An 18,287-nucleotide genomic window follows, 5' to 3' on the forward strand; every position below is an offset into this window, starting at 1 on the left:
GAACCTCTGTTGATGGACGTGGATCTTTTGGTACCTAGTATGACAAAATGTCATCTTTTTCCACTTTGATTGTCATGTAGGAACACTATGTTGACAGCAAAGTAAGACAGATAGTCAAGACCAGACATTAAATTCAGCACAGCAAACACGTAACGCGAACATACCCTGAGGTTTTCATTTTACCAACATCGCATATCTTACTTTGGTGGGGTTGTAGATGTCGACCTAAAGTCAACACAAAGCACTTCAAGAGCTCTCTTATCTACACTTGTTATTCTCTTTCGTCTGAATAATTTAGTTTCGTTTAATGAGTTTGTGCTCTACCATTGCAATAAGCATTAGTAAACCAGTTTCATTTAGAAATTATTCAAGTGATAGCAGTCAAAAAAGATATGTCTAGATTGCACTTGATTTTGTCTAGTTTGTGTTTGATGTACTCGATAATGTTGCTAAGCAGCTCTTTGTAATGTACTACTTGATCCTTTTTATCTCACAGTCTTGCTGAGTGGTTGTCACTTGCCAACAGTCTGTCTGTAACCAAATTAGTTTAGGCTTGATAAGACTACCAGAGCTGTGGAATGAAATTTCATACTCTTTGTTGAATTATCTTGAACCCCTATAGAAAGAAGACCGTTTTGTGTCAAGGGGAACCTCTTCATCAGCTCTAACTGATATTACCACAGAAGTTATTGCTATGGTCCCTTCTGTTTCAGTGTTTAAACAGCTCAGATGCTAAATATACTGTTGCATTGTAATGCAGATGGCACCATCTTTTTTTTCTGTTTTGGCTTAAAGGGCTCCATCGAGTGTTTTAAGTCTCACTACCTTGTGGAGGAATGTAATGTTGTCGAAGTCAATCATCATTACCACAGAGGAGATGTTACTCTTAAACAAGGCAGTTTGTCCTGCAGTATTAACATTCTAATTTTACCGCTTTGTCCTTGTTCGTGCAGTCTGTGTAGCTCTTTGAAGACTGATAAACAAAGCTGTGATTGGTTTTATTTTTTATTTTTTCCACTGACATTTTAAGATATTGGAAACAATTCCACCATGAGTGTTGTGCACATTTTTAAAAAAAGGAGAAAATAGCCTAGATGTCTTTGTGCAGGTGTTCTCATTGACTTGTTAGTGTTGGGGATTGAACAGATATATCAGCTGTTGGTGATTCAGAGTTCGCAGCTGGTAGTTTTTAGGCGTTAGAAGATTTTACATGTGTGTTATAAAAAGAATTGAAAGTTGAATTGGGCTGCTTTATTTTATTAACTGTCTAGATTATATTGTTCTACCACAAAGTGCTGGTTAGTGGAACATATCACTCAACCCTGTTCTATATGAGGCTTAATGCTAAGTAGTTATTTTTAATGAAATGCAGAGTATTGGTTTAGTGTGTTCTTTTAAGTGATAAGATGTTCTTTCTATCTTTCACTGCTAAATAGGTGATAAAGCCCCTGGTGTGGTATTTGTGACGACGTTCCACTTTCATGTTGGTGTGCAGAGATGACAGGCTAGATGAATACTTGTCATCTTGAAGTGTTCCTGTGCCCCACGTGCAAACATATAGATGGATGCAGTAATGTATTACTAAAAATTCCTTAGCAATATCAACCCTAAAGTCTCTCCACTGGGAGATTGCGCAGTCAGTGTGCCTATTGTGCAGCTGGCCATGGATGCAAAGAAGAGTGCCATAGTAGATGCCGCGACTGCCGCTACATCAGCTTCCATTGAGACAGAGTGCCTCAATTATAGAACGGAGAGAGCAGAGATAATTAGAAGTGTTTTGAGAATCTTAGAGACTAGCGTTGGTAATTCAGAAATCATGGCATAGTGGAATGGCTCGGCATGTTAATGGAGTTGCTCTTGTTTCTGCTCGAGTCCTCTTTGAGCAGAGGAAAAATCAATATGGCTCTTTGTCAGTGTTTTAGGATTGGGGGTTTCTTACTCTCTTGCCAACGTGTGCGTGTTCTTTTCGCTCTCTGCATCAGCTCTAACCACAGACAAGCCACAGTGTGAGTATTTATTTCTTCTCTTAGGTGAGTCTAATTTCCTTTTAAAGTACCCACCACTCTTTGACTACTTGACAAAATTCAGATGATCTTTTAGTGCATTTTTATTGATGTTTTCTTTGCCATGAATAGCGGTGAATAGTGTTAACACTGTGCTGAGGTTATTTCTAAGAGCATTTCACTAATACTTTGTGACAGGCAGAAGAATTTGATTTACTGGGGCAAGCATTTCCGTTATCAAATGACCGTAAACGCACTTGATGTTCTGTAGCTTTGAATCATCTGAGGCATATGTTTATTTCGAATAGTTCAAGCCTGATATTTATCTCAATTTGATTACAATTCACGCAGAGTTGCCTTAATCTGTCAAGTACTTAAACCTCCAGATCAAGGCTTTATTCTTTCTTTTAATCTATTGATATCACTATCAAAGGAGGGGGAGGGGCGTAAGCTGTAAAAATGCAGCACCTTATAAAAATTAAAGTAGTTGTTAGCCCCATCTGTTGTGCCATTTTTCATTTCTTTAATCTGGCAGCTTTTGTTGTGCAGCGATCATCTCAAAATGCTTTGTTTAAGCATACAACATAATTACAGAGGCTTCACTAGGCAAGTAGATTTTTGTATAGCCCCCAGCTGAATCCGTTGGCAGTTACCATTTCCCCACTATTAGACATGTCACTTCAAGATGTCATCTTTTTCCATCCATGACATTTCCCCTATTACTGCAGTCATCTGCCTTAAATAGATACTACTAACAATAAGGTTTTATAATTAAGGAATTTGGTTTCTTCTTGTAACAGTTGCTTGAAACGTTTGTACTGTTACTGATATGAGTGATTGGCACTGAAGTTAGACTGATTTGTAAAGTTACAACAATGCAGAACTGGCATGATGTTCTGTTGGTTTGGTTATCAGCTGTGAGCTAGACACTCAGAAGTCCATTCACATTTCCTTCTGGAACAAAAATGCAAGAGCTTTAGCGAGGCACACGTTGGAACGGTTTGACAACGCACCAGTGCAGAGTTGGTCTTCAAAGCAGGGCGAACACTATGCCAATTTTATTAATCATGCAGGATGTATTAACTCGCTGCCAGAATCTGCTGTTTGTGTGGTCACAGAAAAATAAGCCTGCCACACATGGAACTTACAATGAGAGTGAACACTAAGCCTGGTCAGTTTTGTCCCAGTAATAATGGATCACTTAAGTTAATTATGAATGTGTTGCTCTTGTCGGTATATTTTGTGATATGCCAAATATTCAACTTTCCTCAAGTGCTTATTAACAAAGACTTAATCTGACTGGTGGCAACATATTTGCATGTCTGCATTCATCAATCAGACAGTAATTATTAGGAAACCTTCAAAATCTCTCTGGGAGTGATTGCAGTCAGTCCAAGTCAGACTGGGAAGGGTTGTCTCAGGTGACCTGTGCAATCATCTTGCAGAAGTGGTCATAAATAAAAGGTTCAATAGTTTTAAATGATTTTTTTCCTCCATGTTTTGCTCTGACATCTACAATAAGTCGCAGCAAAAATAAAATGTTGTCTCCTGGAATCTGCAAAGGCTTGTCTTGGTTTTTGTGCACGCTTTAATACACCTGCTCGGATACGGTGCTGAGAGGGTGTAATGTCAAGAAGTCAGTTTCCTAATGCATCTAACCTTTTCTGTGAGCAAATAGTTTAAATGTCAGTGTAGTTGATCACATAATAGATTTTATTTATTTAATATTCCAAAACAGTCTGTGGGGCAGCAGAGGTAAATATTTGTAGTCGAGTTTAACATTTACGTTGGCATTTCAGCTGTGATCAAATGATGACTGCGTTGCCTTATTTGTCCACCTTAGTGTTTATGTACTGATGTGACATTGATGCAAGATGTAAAAGAGTGTTACTTCTGTTCTGTCACCTAACCCATTTTACTGGAACACTACTGTGGACAATATACCTTTTAAAGCGGCGTTGTGTAAGAGCTTTAAGTTTTGCTGCCCAACAGCAGCTCTTCTACATCTGGTTTGGTCTGAGTCATTGTTCTGCCAGTCCAGAAATCGTGGAAGACTACTGCAGAAAAGACTGGAAGACTTTATATTAAGAGGTTATAGAGTGTTGAGTATAATGTATTAACTCATTCACTGCCAGCCATTTTCAAATCAGGTAACTCCCCACTGCCCCACTGGGTTTTTGAGCATTTTCACTCATTTTTGAAGAGCCACAGAAAACTGTGTGTTATGATCATATAAACGCTGAACCTACCAAAATGAAGAACAGACTCTCTTCTTTCATCCAAAAAAAAAGCTTGTTTCTACCATTTTCCATTCTTTAGTAATCAGCTGTAGAAGAGAGGTGGGTTCCACCAAAAATGCCTGTTTTGACCAAAAAAAGGGAGAAAACGAGCTTTTTGTGAAAAATACATTTCAAGCAGAAAAGTGCCTTTGACACTAATATTTCTTGCTTTGTGACACCTCTAACATATAAAATAGTTTTTCACTTCTATAAAACAGAAATAACACTGAGAAAGGTTATGTTTTATCAAAACAATTTATTTACAAATATATGAAAAAATCAAATTCACTGACAAGCTGCCAGAGGTTGTATTCTGGCCCCTCCCATTGAAAAACGTAATTGACGTCTATAGACGTCAATGGCAGTGAATGAGTTAATTAAAAAAAATCAACCTTTTAGAAATGGGAGATTGTAAAATTTATCTTCACTCATATGGAAGGCAGCTGTCTAGTGAGCCTCCATTTGCTTAGCATTGTGAGTTACTGTTGTTGGCCTCTTTACTGCTCAAGATGCTGGCTGACCCACAGACTCCTGATTCCCATCACTTTGATTGGCTGCTAGTGTTTATTTTTTGATAATCAGCTCAAGCACACAATCCAATTACACAGAGGTTAGTTTGTGAATGCGCGCCCTGAGTGAAATTAAGAAGATCTGAGAACATCTGTAGGCGTTGGGTTTTAACCCCCCCACCTCCACCCCTCTGCCCAAAGTATCCATAATGACATTTTACAAGACAAAGTAAGCATTCAAGTTGGTCTTCTTTTGTCATGTTGGGCTTCTACTAGCAGTTAAAGCCATAAGATTTGGGTTTTTTTTTAACACGCCGCAGACATCTAAACAAGGCATGTGAATATGTGACATATCACACCAATCAGGGCTGAATACATCCGGTTAAACGGTTGGGTTTCCCTACTATTATGACAACAGTTTTTTAAACAATTCCCAGATCAAATGGACAAACAAAACTGTGCTTGATGTTCTCTACTGTTTGTTACCACATTCGTTACAGCAAATGGTGGAGACAGCATAGTCAAGTCAAAAATCAAGTTTAACTCTGGTTAATAACAGTTACATTTGTTACTGTTACTGCTGTCTGAAGATCCTCGAGTAAAAAAATAAAAAGAGTCTTACACAACCACAGTGCACTAAATTGCCATCTGAACAAACTAGAATGAAGATCTGGCAGATCTTTCTGAACCTACCTGGATATTAAGAATTTATTATATTTATAGCTTTATATACCCGGCCAGTAGCTAAGCCTTGAATATGGAAAGATTAGAGAATGCCAATGCTGAAGTGGACTTTATATTCAGCATTGAATAATTAGTATTTGTTTATTTACACAAGGCAAACTGTCATTGCAATACTAAATTATGTTATTGCAAATCAAAGATTTTCCCTCGGATGTGAAGCTAGCCAGGAGCATCGACATCACTAATAAGTGGACCTATACATTCTGTGATATGGGGGGCAGCCAATTACCATTACCATTATTTTTGCACTGGATTTATGTGCCATTGTTTGGTTTAATAATAATTTAGAAGAAGTAAGCATGCAAATGAGTGTTTATTTGCTATACTCTGCTTCTGTGTTACAGTACAATCAATTTCAGCCATAAGCTAAACAGCACAGTGGTGTTGCTAGGCAGAATATTAGGAACAGATTCTAAGGGAGCCTTGTTACTGTTTATCTTATTTCCCAGTATTCTTTTTCTTTTCTTTTTTTTTCCTGTCATGGACAAATTATTTCTGCCTATTTCAGAGAATGGTCAGCTGTTTCCGAATATATGTAAACCTTGACACAGTTTTTGTTCAAATGTAACTGCAGTTACAATGTGTGGCCCATCCGTTTTGCTCTTTTGCCATCAGAATTATTGTCTAAAGGCGAAGAAAGATGCCCAACGGATTTACTTTACCAAATGGACCATCCCAGCCTTGCCGTAATGGTCTATTTGATTCACCTTTTATTGTTTATTTTATTTTATTTTCACTTTGCTAAACACGGGACAGACTTGACTGGGGAAAAGGGTTGAGCCCTCCATGGAAGATGCTCCTGGAGGGCTCAACCTGAGGGCTCCCATTCTTTTTTTTCTTTTTTCTTTTTTTTTTTTTTTTTTTCAAGAGCCAAATGTTGTTGGTTAGCTGACTCAGAACCTTTTTTGTGCACAGGTAGCGGTTATTCCTCCATTATATCTTGATCAGCTGAGCAGTGAGAGGGTCTGTAGTTTATTCCAGCTGTGGATTTTTCTGTGAGTCAGCATTGTGCAATCAAAGGAACTGCAAAACCCAAACTGCAGGCGCAACATTAAAGGTGACCAGTTAAAAGTTTGGGGGTTTTTTTCAGAGAGAGAGAGAGAGCGCTTGGGCTTGGCAGTATATAGAGACCTGGCCATTAGATGAAGGGAACAGTGGTGCATGATCACAGGAGCCTTTGCAAAGGAAACAAAATTGCTTTCATAGCATGCAGTCAGGTGAAGACAACTCTCCAGGAGGTTGGCATATCATTATCTAAGCATAGCATAAAGGGAAGACTTCACAAAAAGAACTGCAGAGGGTTTACCTTAAGGTACAAACCAAGAGCCGAAAGACCAGATTAGACTGGACATGGCTTCCAGCGGTACTGGGTCACTGGTGTTTATTGATGGTGTGACAGATGACAAAAGCAGTGGGATAATCCAGAGTGTACAAAGAAAATACTGTCTGTTTAGATTCAGCCAAACGTAGCAAAGTAGATGGGACGCTACTTCACAGTACAGATGGAAACTGACCCAAAACACTGTGTAAGCAATCCGGGCGCTTTTGAAGGTAATGAAGTGGAATATTCTTCAATAGGAAGTCAGTCACTTGATCACAATCTAGTGGAACATGCATCTCACCTGTTGGAGATAAATTAAATACAAAAAGACACCTGAACTAAAACACACAAAATAAAGGCAGTTAAAAGAAACCTCAGAATAATGTTGGTTTCAGAGTAAAGGCAGTCCTCAATTGTGATTCCTTCCATTTGTTTAATTATATTTGAGCAGCTAAAAGTGGGTTCAGCAGTCATTTTAAATGGAGCTAGTTGCTGGAGACTTTTTCCATTAAAGGAAACATCTTGTTATTGAACTACTGCTGCACAATAGAAGAAGCAGGCAAGAAGTTACAAACCATCAAATTAACGATAGCACAATTGGAAGACTGCAATCCAGAAACATATGGCGCAGCCAAAGCATGTGAAAGTCAAACAACGCTAAATGTAAAAGGGGAAAAGCAAAACATTGTGTTCAATCAATGGAAAAAAAGAGAGAGTTCTAATGTAATATAGATTAACACACTGTTACACACCCAGATCACTCAGATTCCTTCTCTTAATTCATTTTAGTTTCCACAATACTGTAAAAGTAATATGCATACACATTTTGATGCTCCCTTGTTTTGGGTCATTATGCTCACTGCATTTTGTTCACCTGTTATACAATTTGAAACTGAGAATTAAAGCGGCAATATGAGCAATTTTAGGATGTGGATAGTGGAGCTGAGTTTTTTTTTTCAGTTTTGTTTGTTTTTTGTCAGCTACACGAATGAAATATGAAGTGAATGCGCATGGTGCATTTTCCTAGCACAAGTGCTACTGGATATCCCTCACTGTTCAAACATTCAGTGCTTGATATAGAGAGTCACAGCTATGCAGGGAATGCATTTGAGATTTTGCAGGTGTTCTTCTCTGTGAGATATGGTAAACCAAATCTCTCCTCCAGCCCTGCACGACAATTTAGAGCAACTCTGGAGAAACATCTTTCAGTCCTTAATAAGATGTGGTGCACTGAGTTCAGGATGAGGTAATAATCATTATGACTAAGTATGCACCTCAATTAAAAAAAAGGAAAAGAAACCATTATAGCATTATATAAGCTTTTTTTATTGTTATTATACCAGGAGCTGCAACAAACAATGCCCTGGGCCCCACTGGTAGTGCTATTAAATATGTGTTTATCATGGGATGCAATAATCTAAATGAATGGGTTTTCGTTGCCATGTGTCTCAAGGATCTCTGGGTTTGTGATAGTAGGATACAGTAAGAAGGTTCCTAGCAGAGATAATCATGCTTAATTTAAGGGCACGTCTCATTTATACCTTAGCTGAGTCCTTATCTGGCTGTGTGTGCTATCAAACAATAATTACCTGCTCTGACTTTTGATTTAAAATGTGTGACGTCCATTGCCGGCTATTTTTGTCAGATTTTGGAGAATTACCCTCATTTGAGCCCTTAATAGTGCAGTCATATTTTCTCTGTCAGGTACAGGTGGTAATAATAGAGTCACTTGTCATATTTCCCATTGTGTCTGTGTGTTATTTTTCACCTTTCCATTGTATTGCTTCTGTCTGCTACACTTGGTAAGCAAAAAAAGGGAAAATGAGGCTGGCCGGTGCCTCAGTAGTCATTTTCAGAGCCTTGTTTACAGACACATACTCTAGCAGTCACATGTAGAAAAACCACATTATGTCAAATCTGAATTAGCTGTGTTCCACATGAAATAATCCAGAAATCACAACCCGCTGTCCTTTTTCTACACTCTCAAGGCTAAATCACCCCTACATGGCCTCGAATAGATAGCTGAATGAAACTGGATCTGTGAAGAGAAGAGAAAAAAAAAGGGGGTGGGAGGAGGCTGGGGGTGCAAGCACTGTGGGAGTTACACAGCCTGCATGCCTTTCACTCAATGGGCCACTCTTTGGGACATTTCCTCAGTGCAGCTTTTTCAAAAGGGGCTTGCACTGCAGCTCCAGCAAAAGGGGCAGTACAGTGGGTCAACTGCCACTAGAGTTACAACCTCTCTTTTGTCGAGGTGTTGGACAAATTAGACCTCACAACTGTTTACCCAGTCATATAGGGACAGCTGCATCACTCCGCCCCTCCAAAACCTGCCACTGATGGTCGTTCCTTTGGGGAGCCATCTGTGAGGAGTAAGCAGCGATCAAATGATTGCTCAACAGTTTTACCTCCGTCACTGCTGGGGGTGATCATTTAACAGAACGAGATGTGTGTATTGTGTGATCCAGCTGTGATGTTTCCACTGTTTTTCTTGATGGAGCTAAGTCAGGGTACATGTTAAAATGAGCTGGTAGGTGTAAGTGTGCACCAGCATCTGTGCTGCATCCTTTAGATTTTTTTCCCCCCTGAGGAGGCTGTAACTGAACTTTATAAATATAGTCTTGTGTGGGTATGTGTCATAACTGGATAATTTGGTATAAAGAATAATTCTTTGAGCTCTTCCATTATAGAAACATTTATTTCATTTAATTGTACTACCAGCAGTAATGAGGCAGAAAATATGCTAATATCTCCATGTAATCTCTTTGGGTGCTGTCACAGTTCTTGGTGGATGCCACAGGATTCAAATGAGCCAAATACACATGAGTAGAAGTCCAACATTCAGATGTGAATTTTAATTATATTGGTTTGTGGTTTTTAAAAAAAGTCTGCATTATAAATTTATAGGTTTTATGAATAAAGTAAAAGTAAAATGCTTTCTTGCCATTTATTTTTTTTAACTGGCAGAGTTTGATATCTCTAGTAACACACTGTGAATGATGTCCTTGATTTTCATCAGTTCTTGACTCACCTTTATAGAAGCACTGTTTAATACCAGTTGTTCATTTACGCATTGATTGATTGATTGTGAAAAAGGTTTGCTGAATCCGTATAGCAAATTTTATTCTGGATTTTAATCAAATTTTCTTTTTACATGTTTACTCCACTACTACTACTACTTGCATTTACAATATACATAAATTTTCACAGAACATCCCATGCAACATTTACATCTGTTTGCTACACGACATATTGCTGCCGACCAAACTGCAGTTGTTGCAGTTTGCATCTCAGCGACACATTTACATTTCTGAGAAGGTTAGGTCCAAGCTAATTTGACTGGCAGATAATTAGATGTAGCTGAAGCATAATTTTACTATGAAATGTAGCAGAAAATGAAAGCTAATCATTTTGTAGACCCACCTGACCGTAAATAGTTGTAGCAATAAGCATCAAATTTAAAGGAGCACTTTAAGCAGGAATAGATGTTTGGGACATAAGCATGAAATTCAACATTGTATTATAATGATTATAATATTTGACTTCCTCTGAGGATATATTTTTATGTGATACAATACTAAGATATTTTAATAGCCTATAATATGTAAACACAATCTGTATGAACTCATCATTATTTACTTCTATTATTAGCATTGTTTTATTTCTGTTATTTTACACATATCTCCATTCATTACATTAGTATTACTACATAGCTTCAACTTCATGCTGACCTTAAGTTGTGTTTCTGCACCTTAGTTTTAGTCACTATTGTTAATCACCATTTTCATATAAATGTAGTCATACATAGCCCCTATATACCTGTTGCTAATACTGAGCTAATGGCAAGTTATTACTTTAGTGTCAAAATACAACTACCTAACTGTAAAACTGTGTGAAGCTGTGCATTGGTTAATTACACGGAGACATCGTTGTACTTTACAAAGCTCCTAGCAGACTTTCAGTGTTTCTTATAGTAAATAATAACCTCTTTTCACAGTCGCCCACTCACAACAAGCACGCTAACAGCTTGATTTTCACATTGAGCTCACATCTTTTTTTTTCTGAAACTCCAGAGGAAAAAACAAGAACCAAAAACTTGTATCTTTATACAAAAAGATTTATATAACTATCTTACCTTTTTCAAACCCAGATTTGAGTTCTGTTTTGAGAAAAGAATTTTTAAACATTCTTTTCTGACCATTTTGTTCTGCAGTATGTCCACAAATGGATACAGCTAAGATCTGTTCAAGAATGTCATATTTATTTGCCCAAAGATATATAAAAGTGATGACCTTTAGGCTACATTGTGTAAGCAAATACAACAAACTGGTGTTCTCCTGAGACGTACACTGGTTCATTCATGCTTTTAAGCTCCTCTGTTAGTTCAAGATTACCATTGTACTATTGAGTTGAAAAGGCACGGCTTCATAAACCATGCTGGGGAGTGTGAGGCCAGCTACTTCTTATTTATCAGCAGTGGCACTATCAGCAGTGGCTTGTGAAAAGAGAGCCAGTCATTCAGAACAGTGGGGCCACCTTGGCTGTCAAGGCAGGATTTAGGCTACATTTCCCATGGTTGCCATGACGACTGTGGGAAGTGATTATGAAGAGAGGGTTTCGAGCAGCGCTGTCACACCAGTGGGTATTACCATAGTGGTTTGCACGGTGATCATCAGAGAATTACTGGCTCATGATCAAACGATTTTTTTTTTTTTTTTTTTTTTTTTGTATCCACTGTTATTTTTGTGTCTGAAATATGAGATTAATGTATGTGTTTTCTTGCTTCTGTTTTTTCTAGGGTAAAATGTGGTTAAATGGGACAGGAACAAGTAGACCGTGAGGATTCTCTAACCCTTGCCCCTGTGTCCCAACCGTCTAAGAGGGTGTCGGACCTCACTGAGGCAATCCTGGGCCGTTGGCACTAAAATGTCCCTAAGTGGTGGCACTGCAGGCGGGAAAGGTGTGGACTCTAATGCGGTGGACACTTACGACAGCGGGGATGAGTGGGATATCGGTGTTGGAAATCTGATTATTGACCTTGACGCTGACTTAGAGAAGGACAAACTTGAGATGTCTGGCACCAAGGACGGTATGGCGGCACCACCAAGTGCAGTTGCGGCATTGCCTGACAACATCAGGTTTGTTAGTCCAGTGTCTGGCTCTCAAGGCAAGGAAAGTAAATCCAAATACAAGCGCAGTAAGAACTCTAAAGACAATAATAACAAAGCTTCAGCTGGAGATGGGGGTAAAAAAGAAACTACAGGGCGGACTCAAGGGGAGCCAACAGGCACAGCAGCAAGTGCAGCAGCTGCTGGCAACAATTCCACCTCTGGGAAGAACATGGAAAAAGTGGGAAAAGCCTCCAGAGGTGTTCTCGGCGGTAAAAAAGAGAAAGACGGGGCTAGTGGGAAAAGCAAGAAGGACAAAACAGATGGCGCCCCTGTCGTTGCAATAGGTGTCACAGAGAAGGACGTTGTCTCTCAAGCCCAGGTTGCTTTGGGAAATAGTCGTAACGCATCCTTTGAGAACACGCAATCAGCAGACTTGGCAGATGCCAATCAAATGGGGAATATTGCACTTGAACCTGTTGGGATAGTACCAGCACTGACTACAAAAACTGAACCAGAGGAGGTGGAGAATGGTAATGGAGAATGCAAGACGTTAAAGAAGGTAAAAAATGAAAAGGTACGTTTTCCTTTATTTTTGGTTTTAACTTTGCACATATCTGTTTGGCATCACTGGATTGGGTTATATTTGTCCTTGTGAAAAGAATTTTTTAATTTCTCGTTTTAGCGAAATGTACCTTTGACATTAAATAAGTTGTTTTTATTCATTAGTCTCCTAGAAAAAACAAACATATTGGCATACATGTTTTTTTTTATCCTAACTAAAGCCTGCTAAATTTGACAATATTTTCTATTTCTATCGAAATCTGTGTTGGCAAGAAGAATGCTCGCCTTGTTTATAAGGTGAAAAGTATCTTTGAAACAGCACTGGCTTTATTTATCATAGAGAAATAAAAACAGTAGTGCTTAATACTGTAGACTTCTGGAAATTGTGCTCATAAGGGCCTGTTGCTTTCTGCAGGCTTGGAAATGTACATTCCCCAAAGCAGTCTGACATGTGATGCAGAAGAAAAGACCAACTGCTGATTTCTCTTTTATTACCATGCGATGAGAAAGGGTACCCTTGATGTATAAGATGCTGAGTCCAGCTACAGGAAATGGCCCACACAGCAGTGTTTTTTTCCCCCCTGTTCTTGAAAGCAGGATTGATAATTGCCTGCTTATTTTAAATGGTTATTCCATGTTAAAAATAAATGCCAACAAGCCTCAGCTGAAATCAAAGGTATTATGTGCTTCACATGAGCCAGTAAAGTACCAGTGGCTGACTAAAATGTAATGCACACTGTCACGCAAAACCATAACATAATCCCTGTGAAGTGAAGTAAATGTCAAAATTTCTTCTTCGTTTTTTTATTATTCGCACAATTTCAACGCTGACATTGTCATACAGAAACAATATAAAGATCCGTGTAGCTATTCACCCACACTTATCTTGTTCACTCATAGAGTTGATCTATCACTGTCTCTATTGTATGCCTCATAGCAGCCTTTTCATGCTCTTGCAGTATAAAAGACAGCAGAGCAGGGAGGTGCTGAGGACTGTTTTTGTCTGTCATCGTGTTCCATTCTTAATCCCACAAGCCCCAGCAATGCCTGGTGGAGCAGTGTGTGGGGGAGGGAGCTGGTGCAAAGCACGCCTTCATCGTTTTTCCTGCTGCTCTGAAAGTGGCATGGGGGATGGGCTGTAAGGAAGCCTGTTTGATTCCTTAAATCCAGGACACCCAGACATGAGCACAAGCTGTAGAGCTGTCGAGTGCCGCGAAAGGAAATTTCAATGTGAATTCTGTAATTGCGATGTATTTCGAATGAAAAGGTTTCGTGAATTGGTTCACTGCGCTGAATAAAGGAGAGGGGTCACAACTGCTTTTAAATATCGATCTTGATTAAATGTATCCTTGAAAGTGTGATGGTGGAGGAAAGAAAGGGATGTGATTGCGTTGCTGCATTCATCAGTTTTGGCTTGAAGAGCTGTTTCATTTGGTGTCCAATGTTTAATGGATGTGTTTTTAAAAACCACACACATCAAAAGTGCATTTACCTCAAAGAATAAAATCAAACAAAAGCTGCTTTCAGCCCTGCTCTTCAGCCCCGAGCTTTTCTAGGACTTAACCGATAGAGACACAAATGTGTGACGCCGCCTGACTGGAAATTAGCCAGCCTTTAACCTGCTAGCTCTCTTAATACAAAGTTGTTTTGGATTGATGTGTGAATAGCACAGCTAATATAATAACTGTAAAATAACCATTAGTGATTACTAGTTCAAACACATTTGAAGTAGGCTACAACCTGCTGTTTGTTACATGTAAGTAAGGACCACTTCAAGGAATATTTTATTCGCTTTTTAAATATTTTTTTTAAATGTATTTATTTTATTGATTTCCTTTTGTTAAATAGCTCAAGTTTGCACTCACTGGTCAACTCATTAGGGACACCATCTGTTCCTAATGCCTGATTTACAGCTTTGCGTTAAATGTACATGTCGCAGTGATGCAGACCTCGACAGTTGCGATAGGTCTGTTTGGCAGTAGAAATGTTGCCATGGGCGGCATGATGGTGCACTGATTATCAGTGTTCTGCACAGCAAGGAAGTTCCTGATTCCTGCAGAGCTTGCGTGTTCTATTCAATTCAGTTTTATTTATACAGCGCCAAATCACAACAACAGTCGCCTCAAGGTGCTTTATATTGTATGGTAGACCCTACAGTAATACATATAGTGAAAACCCCAGCAATCATGTGACCCCCTATGAGCAAGCACTTTGGCGACAGTGAGAAGGAAAAACTCCCTTTTAACGGGAAGAAACCTCTGGCAGAATCAGGCTCAGAGAGGGGCGGGGCCAGCTGCGCGATCAGTTGGGGTTAGAGAAGGAATACAGGACAAAAGACATGCTGTGGAAGAGAGACAGAGATTAATAACAGGTATGATTCAATGCAGAGAGAGGTCTAATAACAGAGGTCTTCCTGTACCTACATGGATTTCCTTTGGGCAGTCTACCTAAAATCCAAAGGCATTCATTACCGTGTATGCGAGATAAATAAAGTGCTTAAAATATAAAGAAGAAAGCTGTGTATAAATGTATAATTAAATTTTAGTCTAAAGCACTTTGAGTGGGAAGATTAGAAAAGTGCTAGATAAATGCTAGTGCATTCCTTTCCATTGTATGTGGTGTAAACACCACAAGTATTGATTAGCACTAGGAGATCAAGCTATTGTGCATTAGTTTTTATTCTGTTAGTGTAGACAATTATGCCTTTCTCATTTTCATGGCTCATAATCAATCCTTATGTAGACATAGAGTTGGTTTTGAAATCTTTTCTCCTTACTGGCTTTCAGTAAACATAACTGTTGATCAAGTACCTCAGAGATGTGTGGTTCGTGTGCAGTAACTTTTGTGTTGGTGGTACCTGTGAAAAAGTATCCACGCAGATGCCAGAATGCCAAATACCCCAGCAAACATTGCCCAGAGCGTTGCAACGCGTGTGCTGATTTTTCTTCTTCTCATAGCGCATCCTGCTCCATTTTTTCCCCCATGTAATTGAAACGCATGGTACAGGTCATCTACACAAAATCCTGCACGCAAATGCAAGTAAAAAAGGTTTACCACAGCATAGAAACCATTTGTAACACCCAGGAACTGAAAGACCTGATTAGACCTGACCTTTGCCACAAAATGACTCGTAATAGCCCAGGATCCGAAGCGTACATCCTCTCTCAAATATGGTGAATAACGTATTATAGCATGGGCAAATATAGCAGCTAATGGAAACTAATAGGACGGCACTTAACTGTACAGATGGATAATGACCTGAAACATAACAGCCAACGCAACCTGAGAGCTTCTTTGGCAGAGAAACTGAATGATATTAAATGGCTGCTCCAGTCCCCAGACCTCAGCCCAGATAAGCATGGTTTTCACTAACTGAAGACTAAACCAAAGGCAGGAAGTTGTAGAAACAAGCAGCGAGTGAAGCTGGATTCTGTAAATGTCTGGCAAAACGTTTTTTGGCAGTCACTGAGAAGTATTAAAAACAGTGCTTAGATTTATAATCACATTGGTTTGTCCATAATTCCATAAATCACATCTTGATTGCTTCATTTCAAATCCACTGTGGTGGTGCACAGAGGCAAAATTGGAAATAGTGTCAACTGTCCAAATATTTACAGACTTGAGTGAATTTTGGATGCTGTTTTTGTTTTTTCATCGTACACAAGCCAATTTCACCAGCTTTCAGCGTCCACTGACGACATTTGTTTTACTGCCTGTGAAATTGATACTAAATCTGATGGGGGGGGGGAAATATGTGAAAAACGACCACTGAACTGACTCACAACTCCCCTTAGTCATCACAAGTACTTGCTTATCCGCCTTCTGCACACTGTTATTTAATGCCTTCCCTTTTTACCTAATCACATCCAGAAGCTTTACAGGGTAATATGGCATTTGTATCAAAGTCTGAATGCTTTTTGTATATAAATGTTATGCTTGAATGTGTATATTATGTAGAGTTTAACCATAGAGCAGATTCTTAGGAAGCAAATTTGGATATTTGTCAGCCTAGTTACAGCTTGTCTGAAAGATCTAGTTTAAAAGATCTTGTATGGCTTATCCAAGCATTAATCAGTATCTGTCTCACTAGTAATCTTGTTCTCCATGGCAGAGGTGTAATAGCTTGGCTTCATTGCCTATGTCCTAAGTTAAAGGTCCCCAAAGCCTTCTCTTTGTCTACTTCCTTTGTACAAGCGCTAACTACCTCTGAGTGTGTCTCACTCTCCCACCTCTCATTATACAAACCTAGAGGAGTGAGGCATTCGTCAGCTTCCTCGATGTGCCACCGACCTTGATAAATGGAGCAGCTCTCATGGAAAATTACATAGGCAATGCTACTTTGAAACGTGGGCAGAAAAGGGAAAGACTGCACTTGAATGAAAGAGCCCTGAATACAGCTCTGCATTCCTGTTGATGTCCAGCTCGGTGAGTTCAGGGATATCATGAGAAGAAAGGCAGAGTTCTTTCTCTTTGCCTGTGCCTGATGGACTGTTGCTCTTGTGTTACGACTCATTCCTTTTGAGTAGTGCCAGGGATTTTAAAGGCTGTGGAACAGAAGGAGGACTGTGATTTATTTTGAGAAGGGGTACGAATTACACCAACAGGCTCATTGCAAAAAGAGCCTGTTAACTTACCCGTTAATGTTCTGGTAAAGCCAATTGTGTATGTATGAGGAGAATTAATCCTTTGTTAACAGAATAATTCCCTTTTCTGTCCTGTGAAAAAGTGCAACTGTGCATCGTGCTGTTCTTTATTTTCCCCGTTTTTTCAGAAGCGTTTTCACGTGCAGGATTGAATGCTACAGGAGCTTTAAATACTTCGATTTACAGTGTGGTTACGTGACAGATCTTGTGAACTAATTATTACCTTGCACTGCTCAGCTGACTAATCTGTCTCAACTTAAGATGTTTTCACACATGAACTACAGAGAATTTTGGGAGAATTGGGTCAGGGAATTGTCCACAGTCTTTACTAGCATGTAGCATATAATAGGAGATGGTCTGCTTTATTTGTGCCCTTATTACTGGAAATACTGTTTAGTTTAGGCAAGGGAGTTGCTTGTTTAAAGCCGGAGGAGACAGGACACCCACCCACTGTGAATTTACCAGACAATTACCTGCGACGTTCTCACTCGGGTGCTCTAAGACATCACAGACTTTGAACTAGGGAAGTGGCAGGTTAAAGATGGTTTAATTTCTACATTGACTGCATGATCTCAGTTGGGTAGTGTCTCAAGACGTTTATGGGTTCAGTCTATGTTTGTAAAGCAGTTACAGTAAAGAAAGCAGGAAGCAGCTAGCCAGAAACTTGGCATATCTCAACATGGCGTGCAATTTCATCTTAAAAATATGAGGAAACTGGATGGGGGACGGGCAGAGGCAGACCTAAAAAAAAAAAAAAACATTATCTGCTGCAGATGAAGAGTGTCTGAAAGTAATGTCCATAAGAAAAGGAAAAAAAATCCAGAATGAGTTCAAATTGCCATTTATATAGGGAGGAGGTCAGGAGAGGCGCACAGAAGTATCTCCAGCCATCTGTCATGGTTTCAGCCAGTGGTCTTGAGTGATCACGTCAAAGCTGATGGAATAGTGCCATCAGATTTTGATCTACCATGTGGAAAGAATCTAATAAGCAACAGCTTCATTTATCAGCATGACAGTGATCTAAAACATACTGCCAGTGCAGTTAAAAAGACCCATTTCCATTAGTACCTTCTTGGATCGACTTGCCACAACTCGCCACCACTTGACTCGGATCGA

At 39.3% G+C, this 18,287-nt stretch overlaps 1 protein-coding gene across 4 annotated transcripts in view; it reads left to right on the forward strand.

Moving 5' to 3' along the window:
* The window catches only part of znf609b (zinc finger protein 609b), an 83,830-nt gene that overhangs the window by 14,091 nt on the left and 51,452 nt on the right, over window positions 1-18,287 (forward strand). For 3 of the 4 annotated variants that reach the window (XM_082526531.1, XM_082526530.1, XM_082526532.1), the window contains exon 2: window positions 11,655-12,541. In XM_082526531.1, the coding sequence (XP_082382657.1) occupies window positions 11,783-12,541 (759 nt within the window). In that variant the 5' untranslated portion in view covers window positions 11,655-11,782. The remainder of the gene's footprint in view (window positions 1-11,654; window positions 12,542-18,287) is intronic. The other variant, XM_082526533.1, reaches the window with a different exon arrangement.

Source organism: Aulonocara stuartgranti, assembly GCF_965226115.1.
Source record: "Aulonocara stuartgranti genome assembly, chromosome: 1".
In the NCBI taxonomy this organism is placed as follows: domain Eukaryota; kingdom Metazoa; phylum Chordata; class Actinopteri; order Cichliformes; family Cichlidae; genus Aulonocara; species Aulonocara stuartgranti.